General features: G+C 25.9%; 2 protein-coding genes across 2 annotated transcripts in view; both read left to right on the top strand.

Moving 5' to 3' along the window:
* The first annotated feature begins 38 nt into the window (after nucleotides 1-38).
* On the top strand, nucleotides 39-10,618 carry LOC126896667 (zinc finger SWIM domain-containing protein 8 homolog). The gene is made up of 23 exons (XM_050669620.1): nucleotides 39-663; nucleotides 1,356-1,771; nucleotides 1,843-2,016; nucleotides 2,083-2,219; nucleotides 2,282-2,477; nucleotides 2,537-2,773; nucleotides 2,837-2,966; nucleotides 3,061-3,158; nucleotides 4,049-4,197; nucleotides 4,279-4,415; nucleotides 4,480-4,967; nucleotides 5,035-5,205; nucleotides 5,292-5,611; nucleotides 5,676-5,878; nucleotides 6,279-6,414; nucleotides 6,557-7,043; nucleotides 7,111-7,239; nucleotides 7,309-7,641; nucleotides 7,742-7,864; nucleotides 7,949-8,132; nucleotides 8,207-8,372; nucleotides 9,085-9,234; nucleotides 10,079-10,618. The coding sequence occupies exons 1-23, from the start codon at nucleotides 510-512 to the stop codon at nucleotides 10,137-10,139; spliced, it is 4,779 nt and encodes a 1,592-aa protein (XP_050525577.1). The 5' UTR covers nucleotides 39-509; the 3' UTR covers nucleotides 10,140-10,618.
* A 3,362-nt stretch (nucleotides 10,619-13,980) lies between these two features.
* The window catches only part of LOC126896670 (myogenesis-regulating glycosidase), a 7,105-nt gene continuing 3,605 nt past the window's right edge, over nucleotides 13,981-17,480 (top strand). The window contains exons 1-5 of the mRNA XM_050669623.1: nucleotides 13,981-14,128; nucleotides 14,602-14,729; nucleotides 15,999-16,146; nucleotides 16,637-16,774; nucleotides 16,839-17,152. Coding sequence (XP_050525580.1) covers nucleotides 14,021-14,128; nucleotides 14,602-14,729; nucleotides 15,999-16,146; nucleotides 16,637-16,774; nucleotides 16,839-17,152 — 836 coding nt within the window. The 5' untranslated portion in view covers nucleotides 13,981-14,020. The remainder of the gene's footprint in view (nucleotides 14,129-14,601; nucleotides 14,730-15,998; nucleotides 16,147-16,636; nucleotides 16,775-16,838; nucleotides 17,153-17,480) is intronic.

The following is a 17,480-nucleotide window of genomic DNA, read 5'->3' as shown; positions in this document are numbered from 1 at the left end:
AAAATACCGTACGTAGGGAACACCGTACTTAGTTGCACCTTTTCAGAGTTCTGAACAATGAACAATCAGGGAAGAGAGAAAGCCCTACCAGTTCCACTGCCTTCTCCATCAAACATTCGATAGTAATCGTATACTAGTATTGTTTAGATAATCGTTGTTCAAATTTCTAAGTAGTAAAAACACCTAAACGAATAAATATGAAGTTTGATTGTTCGTGATATTTCTTACATGTCGACCTAGTAGATCAGCTACTTTGGTCTATGCTCGCGGCCGCTTCTTATCCAGTACATTTGTCATTATGATTATTGCAGGGTGATGATTGAGGTCAAAAACCTCTAAGTTGATGGTTCAAGGTTCTTCCTGGGTATGAAATTAACCAGTTAAATTCTACTTAAAAGTAGTTTTTCTTTGATAAAAAAACTTACAACCTATCTAAACTGGCGCACCAAGTATTACCAAGGCGTTCCGGTAACGTCCATCATGATGGTCGACCTCTTATTGATGATAATATGATAGCAATCTGGCATGAAAATGACCAATATTCATTTGAAGACTCTGACCGTTTTGAAGAGGATTCATTGTGTACGTGGAGCAGCGAGCCTGAGTCTGCATGTATTAATTGGAGAGGATGGAGGAAACCAACAGAACAGAATAATGAAGATGGTTAGTATATAGAATATTTAATAAATATAAAATATAACATAAGATTATTATTTTATTTGATTGTTTTTATTTAGTGTAAATATTTCTAAGATATATATTTATCCAAGGCTTTTGAAAATTTATTGTCTAATGAAATTATATATTTCTCTTGAATTCTATTTCAATAGATCTTTTATCCAATTCTATTATGAAAATGTTTAAATCATTTTTATATTTTACATATTATGTTATGAATTAACTGATTAATCTTTTTTTTATATTTAATATTATTAATCATTTATTTTAAATTACAATTAAAAGTTCTAGTACAAGTAAAAGGAAAATTATTTTTAAGTTTTATTTACAATGGATAGGCAATTGTTTTAATTTTATATTTAAATACTACTTTTTCTATTTAATTTCTATTAAATATTATATGAAGAGTGTTAGTTGTTTATGCTGTATAATTTACTAAGTTACTAGACCCAAAATAATTTTAAAAAATCATTATAACTAGACTAATTTTTATTAATATTAGTAACCCTTTTAATTAGTTTTTATGTATTTAAACCAAAAAAATCAACAAATTTCCAAGATTATGACAAATATCTGTATTAAAAAAATTAACTGTCAATTTTAGAGATGATAATTATTATTTTGAAAAATTTTTGTGATATCAGCCTCTTAATGTATTACTTTTTTTTAATTTTCAGAACCAAAAAATGATGTAAAACCATTAGTTGAATTAGCTGCTCAATGTGTAGCCCTATATATACCTTATGAACTAGTAGAGCAAGAATATCCACCTGTACCTGAAGAATTACAGCTCCGTATAGCCTTTTGGAGTTTTCCTGATAGTGAAGATGATATTCGGTTATATTCATGTTTAGCTAATTCAAATTCTGATGAGTTTTTACGTGGTCAAAACTTGTATACTTCTAATACTATAAAGGATTCTGTACAAATTGGTTTCCATTTAAGTGCTAATGTTCATCATGGTGGTCGTAGTATATTTAATGTCGCTATTACATTTGATAGAAAAAAAATAACATCATGTAATTGTACATGTGAACCAATGTCATATTGGTGTTGTCACGTAGTAGCAGTTTGTTTACATAGAATTTATTGTGTAAGCTTTTATTTATATAAAGAAATTAACAATACTTAAATATTAGTGATTGATTAACTGTTTATTTTTAGCCTGATCAAGTTTGTTTAAGGGCACCTGTTAGTGAAAGTTTATCTCGTTTAGAACGAGATCAATTACAAAAATTTGCACAATATCTAATTAGCGAATTACCCCAACAAATATTACCTGCTGCACAACGTTTACTTGATTCACTATTGTCTTCTCAACCAACAGCTATTAATTCTGTATGAAAATTAACTAACTATGTTGAATTAAATTCCATGTCAATTATTATTATTTTTTTGATCTAGACAAGTGGTGCACCAGATCCAACTGCAGGAGCATCAATAAATGAACAAACTACTTGGTTTTTGGATGAAAAAACATTGCACAATAATATTAAGAAAAGTTTAATAAAATTTTGTGTTCCTTCTCCATTAGTTATTAGGTATTTTCAAAAGTATGTGTAAAATTATTTATATTTATGTTTATTTTCCTTATACATTTTAGTGATGTTAATATTTTATCATTATCTGTGCCTCCTGCTACTGCTGAGTGGTCAAATTTATTACGCCCTTTAAGGGGCCGTGAGCCTGAAGGGTTATGGAATCTTGTATCAATTGTTAGAGAAATGTTTCGAAGAAATGATGAAAATGCATTACATCTTTTAGAAGTCTTAACTGAAGAAGCTGTAGCATGTGATCAAGTAATTTGTTAAATAATTATTTTAAATGATGATTTTGTACATTTTTATTTATTTTATAGATTATGATTTGGTGGTTCAATACTAGAGTTGCTCTACATGGTGGTGGACCTAGTGGAGGAAGTAAACATAGTGGCCCAGCTGGTAATACTAATACAGCTTCTCATGCTTGTGCTTTGCTTTGTGACGAAATGGTTACCTTATGGCGTTTGGCTGCATTAAACCCTAGTATTTCACCTGATCATCGAGTTTCACTAAAAATTAAGTTTCAAGATTGGCAAGGAAAAATATTTTCAAGAGTAAGATTTTAATTCTATATTTATTTTAAAAGCCAATATTATTCCAAAAAGTTGAATTTATAGGTAGTTAAACATAGAAATACATCTAATAGTAAAGCGTTAAACCATTTTCGTCAAGACATGGAAATTTTTGTTGGATTCAAACCAGCTAGCGAAGCATGTGATTTAAATTGGGATGATTATCCTTTGCCTGGTAAGTAAAATTATATAAGTAACTAAAATTTATAGCTAAATACACTAACCAATGATAATTAAAAAAATAATTTTATGATAATTAAAATTTTTAGGTATAACATACGGAACAACTTGTTGCTGTGACAATAATGGTGGATGTTGTGAACATGTAAAAAATCAAGGAACAGCATCTAATTATGTTGGAGATAATGTAAATTTAAATGCTAAATTTGTTAAAATTTTAATTGTGTTTTGTCATAAGACAGAACTTACTAATTCTTCAGTGTATGTTCAGAAAAACATGATTTTTCAAAAAAAGAGTAAAATGGATTTTTTTGGAATTGCCATATTAATGCTATTTCCAAATTTATTTAAAAAATAAATTATGTATTCCTATATAGAAAATATGTACATCAATGTTTTGGTAATAATAAAATTTATCATTTTAAAAAATCTATTTTTGAAAAAATTGCAACATACACCAAAGTTTTTGTAAGGTTTGGTTTAAAAATCAACAGTTTTAAAAAACTGTCGATTTTTTTTTAAATATAATTAAATTTTTGCTGCATTCTTTTTTAAAGTTTCATTTTTTTTAAATCATCTTTTATTCTAGTTTTATATTAATTGTTCTTTAATCTCTTAATACTTATATACAGTATACTTAGTAATCATTTTGCACTATGATTATCTAGTAATTGAAATTTTTTTTATGTTAATATAACCATACAATTATTATAGTGCATGCAAAACAGATTGTAGTTAGGATATTTTTTTGACATCTGTTCTTTGGTTTAAATGTTATAAAAGATTTACAAAAATTATTTTATAATTTAAAATTAGTGTAATAATACAATGAAAATAAACAAAAGTACATGTAAACATTGTTAATATCTAGAAGTGTTTTGGTTTCATGTGTACTAGATTACAAATAGTACAGGATTTTATTTAAGAGTTGAGATTTTAATAAATGTCTGTATTATCAGTAAATGATTTTTTTAAAGTTTTATTACTGTAAATTAATGTCTAGTTAGTATTTTGTAAATTATAATGTTGTATTTTAATGATATATTTGAGTAATATTTCGATAACGACATATTTTAGGGTAATGCAACTCAGTTAGCATTAGATGAATGTTTCTTGGATTTAAAAAATAATCGTCATATGCACTATGGGAACCGAATGAGTCGATGTGATTATCGTAGATCTAGTAATATGCATATGGTTTGTAACGTGCAAATGCAAAATAATGAGTATGTATTTTAATAATTAATGTAAATACTCATTTGAAGTATTTGAGTTATATAATCTAATTTTTATTTATGATATTTTAGTAATAGATCAATGACAAATGTTTATTGGGTACATATGCCAAGAAATACATCTCGAACACAACCAGACAATGTGAATAATAGTAATGGTAGTAATGAAGCATTTTTAACAAATGAACCCTCAACCAGCAGGGGTCCAGGTAATTATAATATAATTATTATGTTTTAAATCAATATATTTTAAAGTTAAATTTATATTTTTAGTTTTTAATCCATCAACAAGTTCTTCATCAAGTACCCAACCTAGTACTCCACGACAAGTGAACAGTGTGTTTAATACATCATCTGAAAGTCAAAGCAGTGATGATGGTGGGGATCGTTCAGCTGCTCAAAAGTCTGCTTCTTCTCAAACAACACCACCACCACAAGATGTAGATGATTATAACTTTCTTTACTATTATGATCCCAAAACCTTAACACTTACTCCTTCAGACTGTACAAAAAAATCTCAAGAAAAAGCTCCTGATATACTTCAACCATCAACATCCAAACCTACTTCTTCTATTACAACATTAATAAAATTAGATGCTGAATGGGAAATAATGTTTGCTAGAGCTGAAGGCTTATATGCTTATGGGCATACTAATGAAGCTTGTGTACTTGGTGTTAAACTAGTTGACCAATTTTTAAAAAGTCCTCCTAATTTTATAATTGATATTCCACCTCCTTTAATCAAAGGAAAAAGAAGAAAAGTATGTTTGAAGTACACTTACATAATATTTAAAATTGAATTAAATTTTTTTTTTTTTTTAATTAAAGATTAACCCAGTATGTCACCAACTATCAACATTTGCATCAGAAATTCTACAAAAATGTTATTTTTTGTGTTCTGTATTGGCTGAAAGAAAAGAATATTACTTATATGCATTTAGAATTGGGCTATATGGATTAGAAATGCCAAGGCTACCAGCTAGTACAAAACCTTTGGAAGTATGTCAAAAATGTATTATTGTATAATGATATTTTGGTTATAATTTGATGTATATTTTTTTCTACATGCGAGTTTTGCTTTTTAGGTTAAAATGGCTCACCAAGAAGCAGAAATATTAAATAATCTAAAACGTATGTTGCCATTGGGTAAAGAACAAGTAAGTATTCTCCAAAATAGAGCAAAACTTTTACGTGAAGGTCTTTATAAAACACGTGGAGAATCATTGTTACCATTGAATTTGGCAACGTTTATTTTTGATTGTTTGGTTTTGTATCAGTCACCTACTCAAGACAAAAATTCTGATGAAACATTAGGCTTTGAAGCTGCAGTCGCAGCTTTAGGCATGAAATCTAATATAAGTGAAGCAGATCATCCCTTACTTTGCGAAGGAATAAGAAGACAAAGGTAAAAAAACTAGACTTGAATTCAAAATTTGAATTTTTAACACATCTTAATATTTATATTGTAGAGGTGAATTAGCATTGAATATATTAATTCGTTACAAAAACAATCCAACTCGATTAGCTATGGCAATGGATAAATTATTAGACAGAGAAGTTCATCCATTTTTAAAATCTGCTATGGATGCCTGTTGGTATCAAATTAGGGATTCTAGAAATGTTCCGTTAATGGCTATGAGAAATGTTGCCAATGGAAACATGGTACCTCAAGGTAATTAAACTAATAAATTATAATGATTAGATAACTTAATTTTTTTAATTGTTGTATACAAATTCTAAATCAAATCTAAAAAAACTCAATACCGAACAAACCTATTTGGTTAATATCCTATATTAAATATTGATGCATTCCTACATTTTTACTATTTATTTACAATGAATAGGAAATTTAAAATCATTAAGTTCAAAAAACTAAATAATCTAATAAATGTTTTTCTAGTTGAATTTTAAAATTTAATAAGAATCATTAATATTATTACTTATGAATAAAACATGTGTTAAAAAAACTTTTTTTGTGATCAAGTGCTTACACTAGTATAAATATTTAACCTAGGACTTACTCTATGCATTTATATTTAAATTGGTTATTAATAAATAATTACATTTTATAGCACAAGGTTACAATCCCAATTCTACTGGTGTACCTGGTGAACTAGATACAAATATTGCTAGTATGACCTTAAATTCTTTACCTCCAACTTCATCAACTAATAATAATACAGGATCTTCTACTAGAAAAGATAACAGGTAAGTTTAACCATAATGATATATTTTTTTATTTATTTAATTATTTATATGCAAAATTTTTAGTAGATTAAATGATATTACACTCTGTATATATATTAACATTATTTATATTATTAATTGAAAATGAAATTTTTTAATTTAGATACAAAAATGGTAAAAGGATTTTTCCTAATCAACCTAATCAAGCATCAGAAGCAAATGCTCATTTCTTATTTGAGTTGGGTAAAATAATTTTAAGCAAAGTTGGTGGTCCTATACAGACAACTGTATTTACACAGCCTCCATTACCTACTCAACCTCACCGTGCTTTACATATGTGTGCTTTTCAATTATCTTTGTACTCTTTGGGTCTCTTAAATCGAGTCTCTCCCAACTGGCGTAGCCGTAATTATTCTTCCCAAGTTACGTGGATTGGAGATCATGCAATGGAAATTGGTGCACCAGCTACTTTATTTTTACTTGGTACTTGGGAAGGACATCTAACACCTGCTGAAGTTGCTAACATCGCAGATAGAATGTCAAGGAGTCACGAACGAAATACTGTTGAGGCAGCAGCTCAATTAGCATTATCTTGTTTGAAACATTCTGCAGCTCTAAACCCTAATGAAATTACTAGAGCTATACTTCAAGTAATTATTGATTTGAATTTATTTGGTAAAATTATGAATTCTTTTGACTTTATATCTTATTATTTAGTGTAAAGAACAATCTGATCATATGATGGAGATAGCTTGCTTGACCGTTGAAATGTCTGCTAAAAATGGTGGAGTATTTCCAGAAGTATTGTTTAGTGTAGCAAAACATTGGTTTGACCTATACATAAGAGTGAGAAATTTATTTTTGTAGAATTTTGATGTTTATTAATTAATTTTTATTTTAATAATTCCATTATAGAATTCAAATTCAGAAGAAGATAATTATATGTTGCAAGTAGATCCAAGAGAAGAGTTCAAGTGCCCCTATGTTTATCAAGCTAATTATCAAATGCCAGTTGATCAGTCTCAACAACCACCTCCATTATATGCTCATCAACTGATGGCACCACCACAAACTGCTCCACCTCACATGTATCAAATGTCTTCGGTTCAGTATTTTCCTAATCAGCCAATAACACAAAATCAACAACCACCTCCCAATACTCAGCAATCTAATACAGTTATGCTATACCCCTATCCAACAATGCCTGCTTCAAGTCAATATGGCCCATACTACTCGCCTTATATTCAAGTAAGAAGTTAATATTCTTACTTTTTTATTGTTATTAGTAATTAATCTTAATTAAAAATGTTACAAATGTTAAATATTTTCATTATTTTATTTTTTTAAGAACTCTGTTCAGTTTCAAAATAATAATCCTCAAAATCAATCTCATCAAGGACCACCTCAATATTTTGTTCAGCCAATGAATCAAAATAGTAGTCAAATGAGGAGTTCACCACAACAAGCACAGGTTATTGATTTTTATTGAGAACTAAAAATTGTTTTGTTTTTCTTTAATCTATTCAATTTCTGGATGTTTAACTTATTATCACAGGGAAATCATCGGCAATCTCCAAATTTCCGGCAGATTCATCATTTGACATCAGCTTACAGAGTAGGATTATTAGCTTTGGATACTTTAGCCAGGCGTGTTCATGAACCTAATCAAGCTAAATATTCAAGAAACCCACCATTTAGAGAAGATATTCAATGGCTCTTACGACTTTCAAAAAAATTAGGTAAATTTTATTTTATTATTTCAATTATTGTAATTTAGTATTATAATAAATTAATTATTGTGATTTTATTCTAGGAGCTAATTATACACAGCAATTTTGTATGGCAGTCACTAATAGTGTTGTAAATCCATTTATACTTCATGATGTGGCTATGGAAGCAGCTCTGTACATGGCACATTTTAATCCCAGTCCAACTATGTGTCCATCTCTTAGTCCATTAGTTGAAAAATGTCATACAATGTAAGTATGACAATGTAACTTATTTCATTTTTAAGGGTTGTATAGAAATTACTAATTTATGAAATTTAGTATACAAGTGTTAAATTAAGATCTCTAAAAAAATATATTAAGCTAAATTATTACCTTTCTAATAATTAAAAACCCAGCATAAGTAGGATTGTGACACACTGAGGATGTGAAGTAGTTGGGACAAGTATTGATGATATTTTTTTTTGAGTATAAAACTTTTTACCATTGCATAATTTTGAGATATTTTTTTAAATTTATAATAATAAGTTTTTTTTTAATATTCGGTTTTATATAGTTTAACTAGGTTAAAATCGAATTCTTTGACATAATGATCATTAAAATCTGTCTAATGAAAGTTGAGAATTTTCATGGACAGGCATAAAAAAAACACGCTATTACAAAATTAATACCTTCTTAGCTTCATAATAAGTATATAATGTGCCTACTAAGTTAATTTTAGGCTATCAATCACAACATTTTGAGCTAAATAAAAATTATATAAATTTAGTCATTATTCATGTTATAATTATGGGTTTATCAAGAAAAGCAAAAGATGTAATTTTTTTTTTGGTAGCTTTATAACCATATTAATTTATACAATCATTTTAAAAATTATACTTAAAAATAAATATAGATTATTTCATATACATACCAAATAAGTCTTTAATTAGTTTTTAATCAATAAATTTATTATTTTGCCTAGGTATATTCAACTTCTTCACCAGAAATTATATCAACTCTCATCATCAGACTATGAAGATTATGTAGGAATACTGTATTCTGCTTATGGTGCTTTTGCTATGACTCCCGAAGGAAGTGCAATGTTTAAAGACTGGTTACAGTCTGTTAAAAGGTATGTAATAAAAAAATGTTTTGTTTAATTATTAATACTATTTTAAAAATACATTCTATAAAATTCTAAAAAATGACAAATTAATGACTTGCTCATATTGATTTTATTTATAATTAAAGACAATATTTTAAAGATAATCAATAATGAAATATTTTTTGGATGATCTAGCATATTATCTCAATTTACCATTCTATAGTATTAAATGTTTTTAAAATATTTTTTAATCAACTAATTTATACTAAATCTTATAATACTATAATTTTTTTAAGTACTTTGAACTGTATTCCAAACAATAATTGCAACAGATTCTATAAATAAATGTATGTATATAAATATATATATCATCATTATTTTAATGTTAGGTTCTTAATTTTTAAACTTTACATGTTTTCTGTATTGTCAGTTCTTATTTTTATAAATTATAATTCACAACAAAATACTTTATGACTATTCTTTAAGAGTATCTGTCAATAGTCATAATTGACAATTAACACTCCATATCTGCTAATAGCGACGTCATTAAAAGCAATTAACTAAAACTTTAAAGTTTTATACCTAATAAACAAATAAACTTATGTTAAAAATTCAAATGCAATTTACTATTAAAATAAAACCTCTAAAATTTTATTTAATTCAAAATATATGTTCCACTATATCACTAATAATTCAAAAATAATAAGTAACTAAAGTTAACCAAATAAAATGTTCTAATTATTTTTATTTTATCAGTAATTGAGTAGGTTATAATAAAAAAAAATTATCTGTATGAATATAAAAATTATCTAACTTGTAAAATAATAACAATTTTTGTTACATTATTTTCAAATTTATTTTTTTGTTTTAGGTCTAAATCATGCAAAAAGGAATTATGGAATATGATCACAAATATGCTACCTACTACATGATTATAGTAAATTAAACTTGTTTGGTCAGGATTTTGTAATTCAACCTAAATATCACTTTTTATTTTATTTTGTTTAAACAATTATACACAATTTATACTAGTGATTATCTTCTACAATTTTCTACACTATGTTTTGACTTAACCGATATTAATGCAAATTTAGTAAAATAAAAGAAATTCAGTTGGTTTTTTCTGTCACTTAGCAAATTTCTTGTGAGTTATATTAATGTTTTCTCACATAATCTCTTTACTATTTTCTATAATTTTATTGTTTATTATTAATTAATATTACTAATATTAATGTTTATATATTTATATATTTTTTGTGTTCTCTTTTTTTTTCTATATATTATTCATATGCATTCAAGTCTGTATCTAGTTTTTATAATAAGCTGAATAACTTTAATAAGACTGTTTTTTATGTACTCTACACGTACAAGTATTATTTACATCTTAGACTAGCTTATGACATTAAGGCTTAAAAGATACGGTGAAAAAAAGACTTATTTAGGTGACTTTATTTATGGATTCAAACTCCTTCCCTTTCTCTCTCATTCCTCTAATTCAGGACTACTTATAAATAATGTTTTAATGAGATCTCTAGGTTATTTTAACTTTCATTTGATGGCATGTATGAATGTAGCGAATTATGTATTTTTCTTTCTATTTTGTCATCACTGTAGTCAATTTTGTCTAATAAACTATGTATAAATATAATCATTTTCGAGTAGTGTAATAATTAATTTTAGTACTAGTGCATTATATAATAAATTATAAATAAATATATATATATTTATATTTATAAATAATTCAATATAACTTTTTTTTTGTGTATTAAAGTGAATGTGAGTTATACAAAATGTACTGTATTACTGTGTGTAGCTTGATAAATTTGTAATAATTATTACCGTTTATTCTTTATTATTGATTAACTTATGACAAACAGAATATTGTTTTATTGTATGTAAATTGAAATCAACAAATAATATTTTTCACCTTAACTGGTTATTAAAACAGTTTTTAAATGTGTAGGTAATAACTATAACTACTGTATCTTTTTATTGTTTATTATTGTTTTTAAATATTATAATTTAAATAAGCAATTTAAGGCTGGCTCACTTCCTGTGCTCATATAAATACTTGAAAATTATTAGATATATCTATTTAAATTTTTAAGTATTAAAATAATAGAGGGTATTTTAATAAAATAAATACTATATTTTCCTTAAAACTTTTTTTTGTTCATTTTTCAATTACATAACGTTTGTTTTAATTTTATCAAACTAAGGAAAATGCTATGCTAAATAATTTTATATAAGTGTATGATACTCAATTTTTATTTATAATTTGGTTTTATGTAAGCAAACATTTTTCACTGTTTTTAAATTTGCATGATCGACATTGTAATGTGTGTAACTATTTTAGTTATGTAAAAAAATATAAAAGAAAATATTGAATGAAATATACTACATTAAACTATTACAATATGATAGCCTTTTTTTTCAATTATAAATAATTAAATATTATTTAGTTAGCTATATTTATGTACCATGGTGATATATTATTAAAAGTTATAATCAAGTAGAGATGTTGCTATAGGGTGGTAGATTTCCTCCTTAAAGTTATCTTGATTAGCTATTATAAAATATTAGCTATTTATAAAAAAAGTGAGTCAGGATTTATCACCCCAGCAAAAACCGTCTCACTTCTCCCCTCTAAACAATAGTTTATTTTTTATTTGAAAATGTAAATTTATTAACTAGGCTTTGCTTGGCTTTATAAGTAGTTCCACTGATTCCGGTAAGTGTAACCGGTTACGTCGGGTTTCGTTAGTGTTTTATAGAAAAAATATTACATCATCAGAGTCGATGTAGCAAAAATTAAATTTTATAATTAGAAAAATTCGAAAAGAGAAAATAGTAAATTGTATTGAATGTAAAGTTGACGTGTGTTTACTGAGGTATTTACCAGGGGCGTATTCAGAAATTATTTTTACGAGAGTAATTAATATTTTTTTACTTTGGTAAACATGCTATAGAGATTTTTTGGATAAAAATCAAAGTAATGATAAAAAAAGTCTTTTGAGTCATATATCTTAAATATCGGTGTAAAAAATATTAATAACACTTGTCTAAGGGTGACAAACACCATTAAATACGCCTCTGGTATACATAGTAATTAATTATTCTAATTATAATAATTGTGCTAATATAAAATAATCACAAAATAATTATGCAGGTTATTATTCTTAGGACTATGTAAAAAAGTCAATTTTGGTAAGAATATCAATTATTGTGATTTGATGCTGTATAGCATAGTTTTCAAAAATGGATCACAGTTTTTACGAAAAACTCATAGACTTATACATTATATATGAGATAAATAAGATTATTAATAGTCTGTACTATACAGATAATGTATGTACAAACTTATAACCGTGCTGTTTTATTAATATATAACTTATCAAATATTCATTGATAAAAGATACAAATTATATAAGGACAAATACAAAATCGTGTGTTAATATAATCTCTGCGTGGACATAAAAAAAATCTTCAAAGCGAATAAAATATATATGAACATTAAATTGATTATAATGTTCAAACAAATAAATGGTATATACAGAATTTTTAGGCAACAGGTTTCTATTGTTCTCATTGTTTGTAACAATTTACTTGTTTCCTTACTTACTAAACACTCTATATATACCTTTTAATTTGTTTGAACACTTCTATATATACCAATGAATTTGATCATATATATCCACAAGTTTTATATTATAAATTTGTTTAATAGTAATTTATAGAAAATATCTTTATACTCAAAAAACTATATAAGTAATATATATAAACAATATATCAAATCAAAAACAAACAATAAAAATATGAAACTATAACATGTATAAAAAATTAAATAGCCACAAGAAATTATCTACAAATTCAGGATTAAAATATATATATATATATGCGCAAAAATGAGTCAACACCTCTATTCAAAACATGCGTGTGGACTTTAAAAAAAAAAAGCTCATAGAACAGTGAAAAACGAACAGATTGAATAAATTTTTTTTATAATATTTCAGAATTGTCTTTGGGCGGGTCTGGTAAAAATTTCAAACTTTAAGTTATAAAACGCTGTTATCAACGAGCGTTTTTCTCGAAAACTGTCGAAATTTTAAAAGCGTAAGCGAGCGAGCGACAAACATTTTTTGATCTTTGCCAATAATTTTCCCGGAGTCTCGTAACCGAGTACTTTTGTTATAAAAATTTTTTTTTGAAAATTGGAGCACGCCGAGTAATTTTCCCAGGAAAGCGTTTTTTCCTTGTTCTGTTATATAATAAGATAACTCTGTAGAAGTTTTATTAATACATATATTTTCAATATTGTATTTAATGGCGAAAAATTAACATTTTTAATTTAAAAGCCAATTCATTAAAATAGTACAGATTTTTAAAATTCAGCATTACGAGAGGTTTGAAAATCACTCAGTAAACAAATTAAAAAAATAGATTTTTATAATATTCCTGAAATTTAAGTTTAAATTCCCTCAATTATTCTTTTATGTCTAGATTTAAAAACTGCATATTTTCTATTTTGTAAGTAACTTTTAATGAATTAAGATCTTATAATGTTAAAGAAAATCATGANAAGGATAATGCATTAAGATCTTATAATGTTAAAGAAAATCATGAACAAATTATATCCCTAAGGATTGTTTTGAGAATATTGTATAGAACTCTATGTAATAAACGTGGGCCTTTAAAGGACACGTTCAATTAAATACAATTAGTCAACAACGTTTGTTGTTAAATTGTTCCGTACTCGAGTACTTTAGTAAAGGATTATATATTTACGCCTTAGAAGTTTGTACACACTGAAACTATGTCGGTGCCATTTCGCATTGGTTCCAGTGAATCGTCTGGTGATTTGTCTAATCATAGTTGGTGCATAGGAGATTATACAGAAGAACCTGCTGAATATGAACCTCAGGTAAAAGTATATTTTATAATGATATTTTATGTGAATTTTAAATAATCTATATTTTGTGAGGTCCTCATTTCTCTCTAGCGCTGTTTTTTAATTTTACCAATTTCAAGTAAAAAATGGTAATTTGACCACTAGTTTCGTTAATTTTTTCTTAGTTTTAACTAAAACAAAGAAAAAATTCCGTCTTTCAACTTACTCGAAGCAGTTAGGATCGAAATTTTAGGTACAGAAGCTAATCTATTAATAGTTTTTATTTGATATAATATCAAAGAGTGGTTCTACTTAATAATTGCTTAGGATCTCTTTGACTCTAAAACCGGCCTTTGTTTTATTCATTTAATTTCCATTAAATTTGATACTAACAAATAAGTGTTATATATATTATTATAAGCTATAGCATTTATAATACAACAGTAAAAATTAATTGTTTCCAGCGTTAATAAAGGTATAAAAACATTATTTTTATGTAATATTAGTTAACTCCAGAAAGAATTAAGTCAGATGGCTATGATTCTAGTGATACTTTTAGCGACTTATTAGAAGACATGGTTGTTCATCACAATCATCGATCTCACGGATCAGTTCATAATCATAAAAAAATCATGTAAGTAGTTGAGAAAAATGCTTAATATTTGTTAACTATAGTTTTAAAACTATCCATCACTGATATCTGTTTTTAAAAAATTTGTTTAATTAAATTTATTTCAAACCTATTATTTCACAGTTCATAGTAATAATAAAAATAATATATAAAAAGCTTACGATATTTGGATTAATACTAGTGACAGACGGTCCAATAGGATCGTTTCATGAAAGTTTTAAATTTTTTGTTAATTTAGAGTTTTGATTATTACTATAAATCTGAGGTGATCACTTATTCAAAAGTTCGTAGTCATTAGCGAGTTACTTAACCATAATTACTGGTTGATATCATTTTTTAGGTGCTTTTAAAAATTCTAAAATTGAATTTCAGATTACAATTAATTTTATACTTGATAAAAATTATACTTAACTATTATAAATGTATGTGATAAGACACTCATTTTTTTAAAAACTATTGAAATGTTAAACTTTTATAAAGAGGAAAAATATTAGGTTTAAAAATATCCACAATAATATGTAATATAGTAAAATAATTTTTTTTTCATTCTTTCAGGGATATAAATCTTTAAATTTAATTTTATTAAATGGAAATTTTACTTGAACTCGGTAATGTAATAGAAAAAAAATTACAAACAATTATGTTCTTGTAAATTTTTTATCCAGTCAATCGCTCACTTTATAAAATTGTTTAATAATTTGATTTTATAATACTGCGATTATGCCACTAGTATTATAAAACTATTATTACTACCGGCAATAGTCTGTTTGGGTATAAATGATTTATTTTAATATTTTATTCTGCTATCTTATTTGTGATATCCTAAGTCAATAAAAATTACTATATGTTACAACATAGAAACTCGAAAACTACTGTATTTGAAACAGTAAAATATCAATAGAATTTTGAACTAAAATCAGTTAACTTTAACATGTTGTAACAAATGAACGGTTGATCAGATAAAAGAATTCTAAAAACTAAATTGTCTGTACATTATTATTTTGTCATACTAACAAGTAAAAAATAGAAATTCCCATTTAAGAAAATAAAATCTATAATTTTTTTACCTTGTAGTGATGAAAATAAAATTTTTCTCACTACAAATGATTATAGAATTTTTGAACCAAATAAATTGTTTCTTTATAAAAATTTTAATTTTTTAATATTTTTTGAGAAAATAAGTGTCTTACCAGATTTTAATCACTCTTTTTACGAATTATAGGTTTAATAATGATAATAAAAAAAATTAATTTTCACCTAAATGTGCTGCAGGTTGCCCGCCGTATATAAACCTAGAAATTTATCAATAGCTTCACAAACAGATTCAGATAAATATGATATTAATGACGACACAGATGCCTCGATGAATTCATTAACAAGTGTCAATTCAATTTCAAGTTTGTTACGAGAAAAACTAATGGTATTAATATAATATAGCTAAGACGTATTAAAAAATATCTTTCACGCAATACAAAAAGTGTTAAAGTTATATTTTTATAAATTTAGGATTTTTTTTTTAATTCTAATGCAGAATAATTTTTTTGTTGAAAATGTTTTAAATAGTTTCATTTTCTTTTAATTAGTTATTTATATTAGTAAAACTTTCCTAGTTTAAAATTATCTTTCGTCCCATTCCTTTTTATCTGTATTTAATGAGGTTATCATTGGTCCAACAACGTGGATATGAGTTTCATAACCACAAGGCAAAAATTATTGTATAATGAACATAGAATTTTTTTTGTTTTGAGAGAATAGTAAACATTTTCATATGTATACCCTTTTTTAGAACGAAACCTTAGTTACGCTATTTCATGTTATAAATATTAGGCCAATTACTAATTTTTATAAAAATTATTACATAAGCTGTTCTTGAATCAAGTAATATTTATAAATAAAAGTATATTTTATAGCTAAATATTCAAAAAATGACAAAGGATAAAAAATCACGAGCTGATTACAAATTGAGAGTCTTTATAATATTTTTATTTGTGGTCATCGTTTGTTTGTTAAAATTCGCACACATATACTATGATAGACACGTGTTACAAGTAAAAAATACCTAGAATGACGATAAATTGAATTTGAAATATCCTTAATTTTATGTATTATTAGAGGGCATACTTTAAACATACAAGATTTAACAAAGAGGATCGCTTTTTACGATTATATAGTATTGATGGCCACGAAATAGCATTTGGCCAGTTAGGTATGGAACTCGCAGAGAAAGAAAAAACGTTCGACTGTTTAACAGAACATAATAAACTTGATGGAATGCAATGTTTTGAATGGATGAAAAAAGCTCGATTGTATCTTTCTCACGAGGAAAAACCGGAAGGGTTGAACTGTTATACGATTGAGTGGCTTAGTTTATCAAATGAACATAGTCCAATTGATTGTTATGAGGATGGAGAACAATATGGACATTGGTTAGTAAAAAAATGTAAAAGTAAAATACTTATATTATAGAATTATTTAACAGAGAACGCTATTGAAAATTAATTTTTTTATTTATTTTGAAATACCAATAAAACAGAAAATATCACTTAAAATATTTTTTAATTTACTTTCTATAATTTTTTCATAGAATTATATTTTAAAAATATTTTCTTTTAAAAAGGTAAGTTATATTTATAATTAAATCTTAGGGCTCCCAAATTTAAGATACAATAGAGACTTTGAGTCTATATCTACAGTTACAATTGTCTATTTAAGCTATTAATGTCAAAACATTTACATTTGATAAACTTATAACCG

Source organism: Daktulosphaira vitifoliae, unplaced genomic scaffold (genome assembly GCF_025091365.1).
Source record: "Daktulosphaira vitifoliae isolate Bord-2020 unplaced genomic scaffold, ASM2509136v1 Scaffold_1, whole genome shotgun sequence".
NCBI classification, from domain to species: domain Eukaryota; kingdom Metazoa; phylum Arthropoda; class Insecta; order Hemiptera; family Phylloxeridae; genus Daktulosphaira; species Daktulosphaira vitifoliae.
Note: the sequence above shows the minus strand (reverse complement) of the source record. Positions and strands in the feature narration are given on the sequence as shown.

Bases quoted from the DNA above. Each gene is read 5' to 3' on its own strand.
- LOC126896667 (XM_050669620.1), top strand. From the start codon at position 510: ATGATAGCAATCTGGCATGAAAATGACCAATATTCATTTGAAGACTCT. The intron at 8,373-9,084 runs GTAAGTATGACA...TATTTTGCCTAG, and splicing joins GTTGAAAAATGTCATACAAT to GTATATTCAACTTCTTCACC. The intron at 9,235-10,078 runs GTATGTAATAAA...TTTTTGTTTTAG, and splicing joins TGGTTACAGTCTGTTAAAAG to GTCTAAATCATGCAAAAAGG.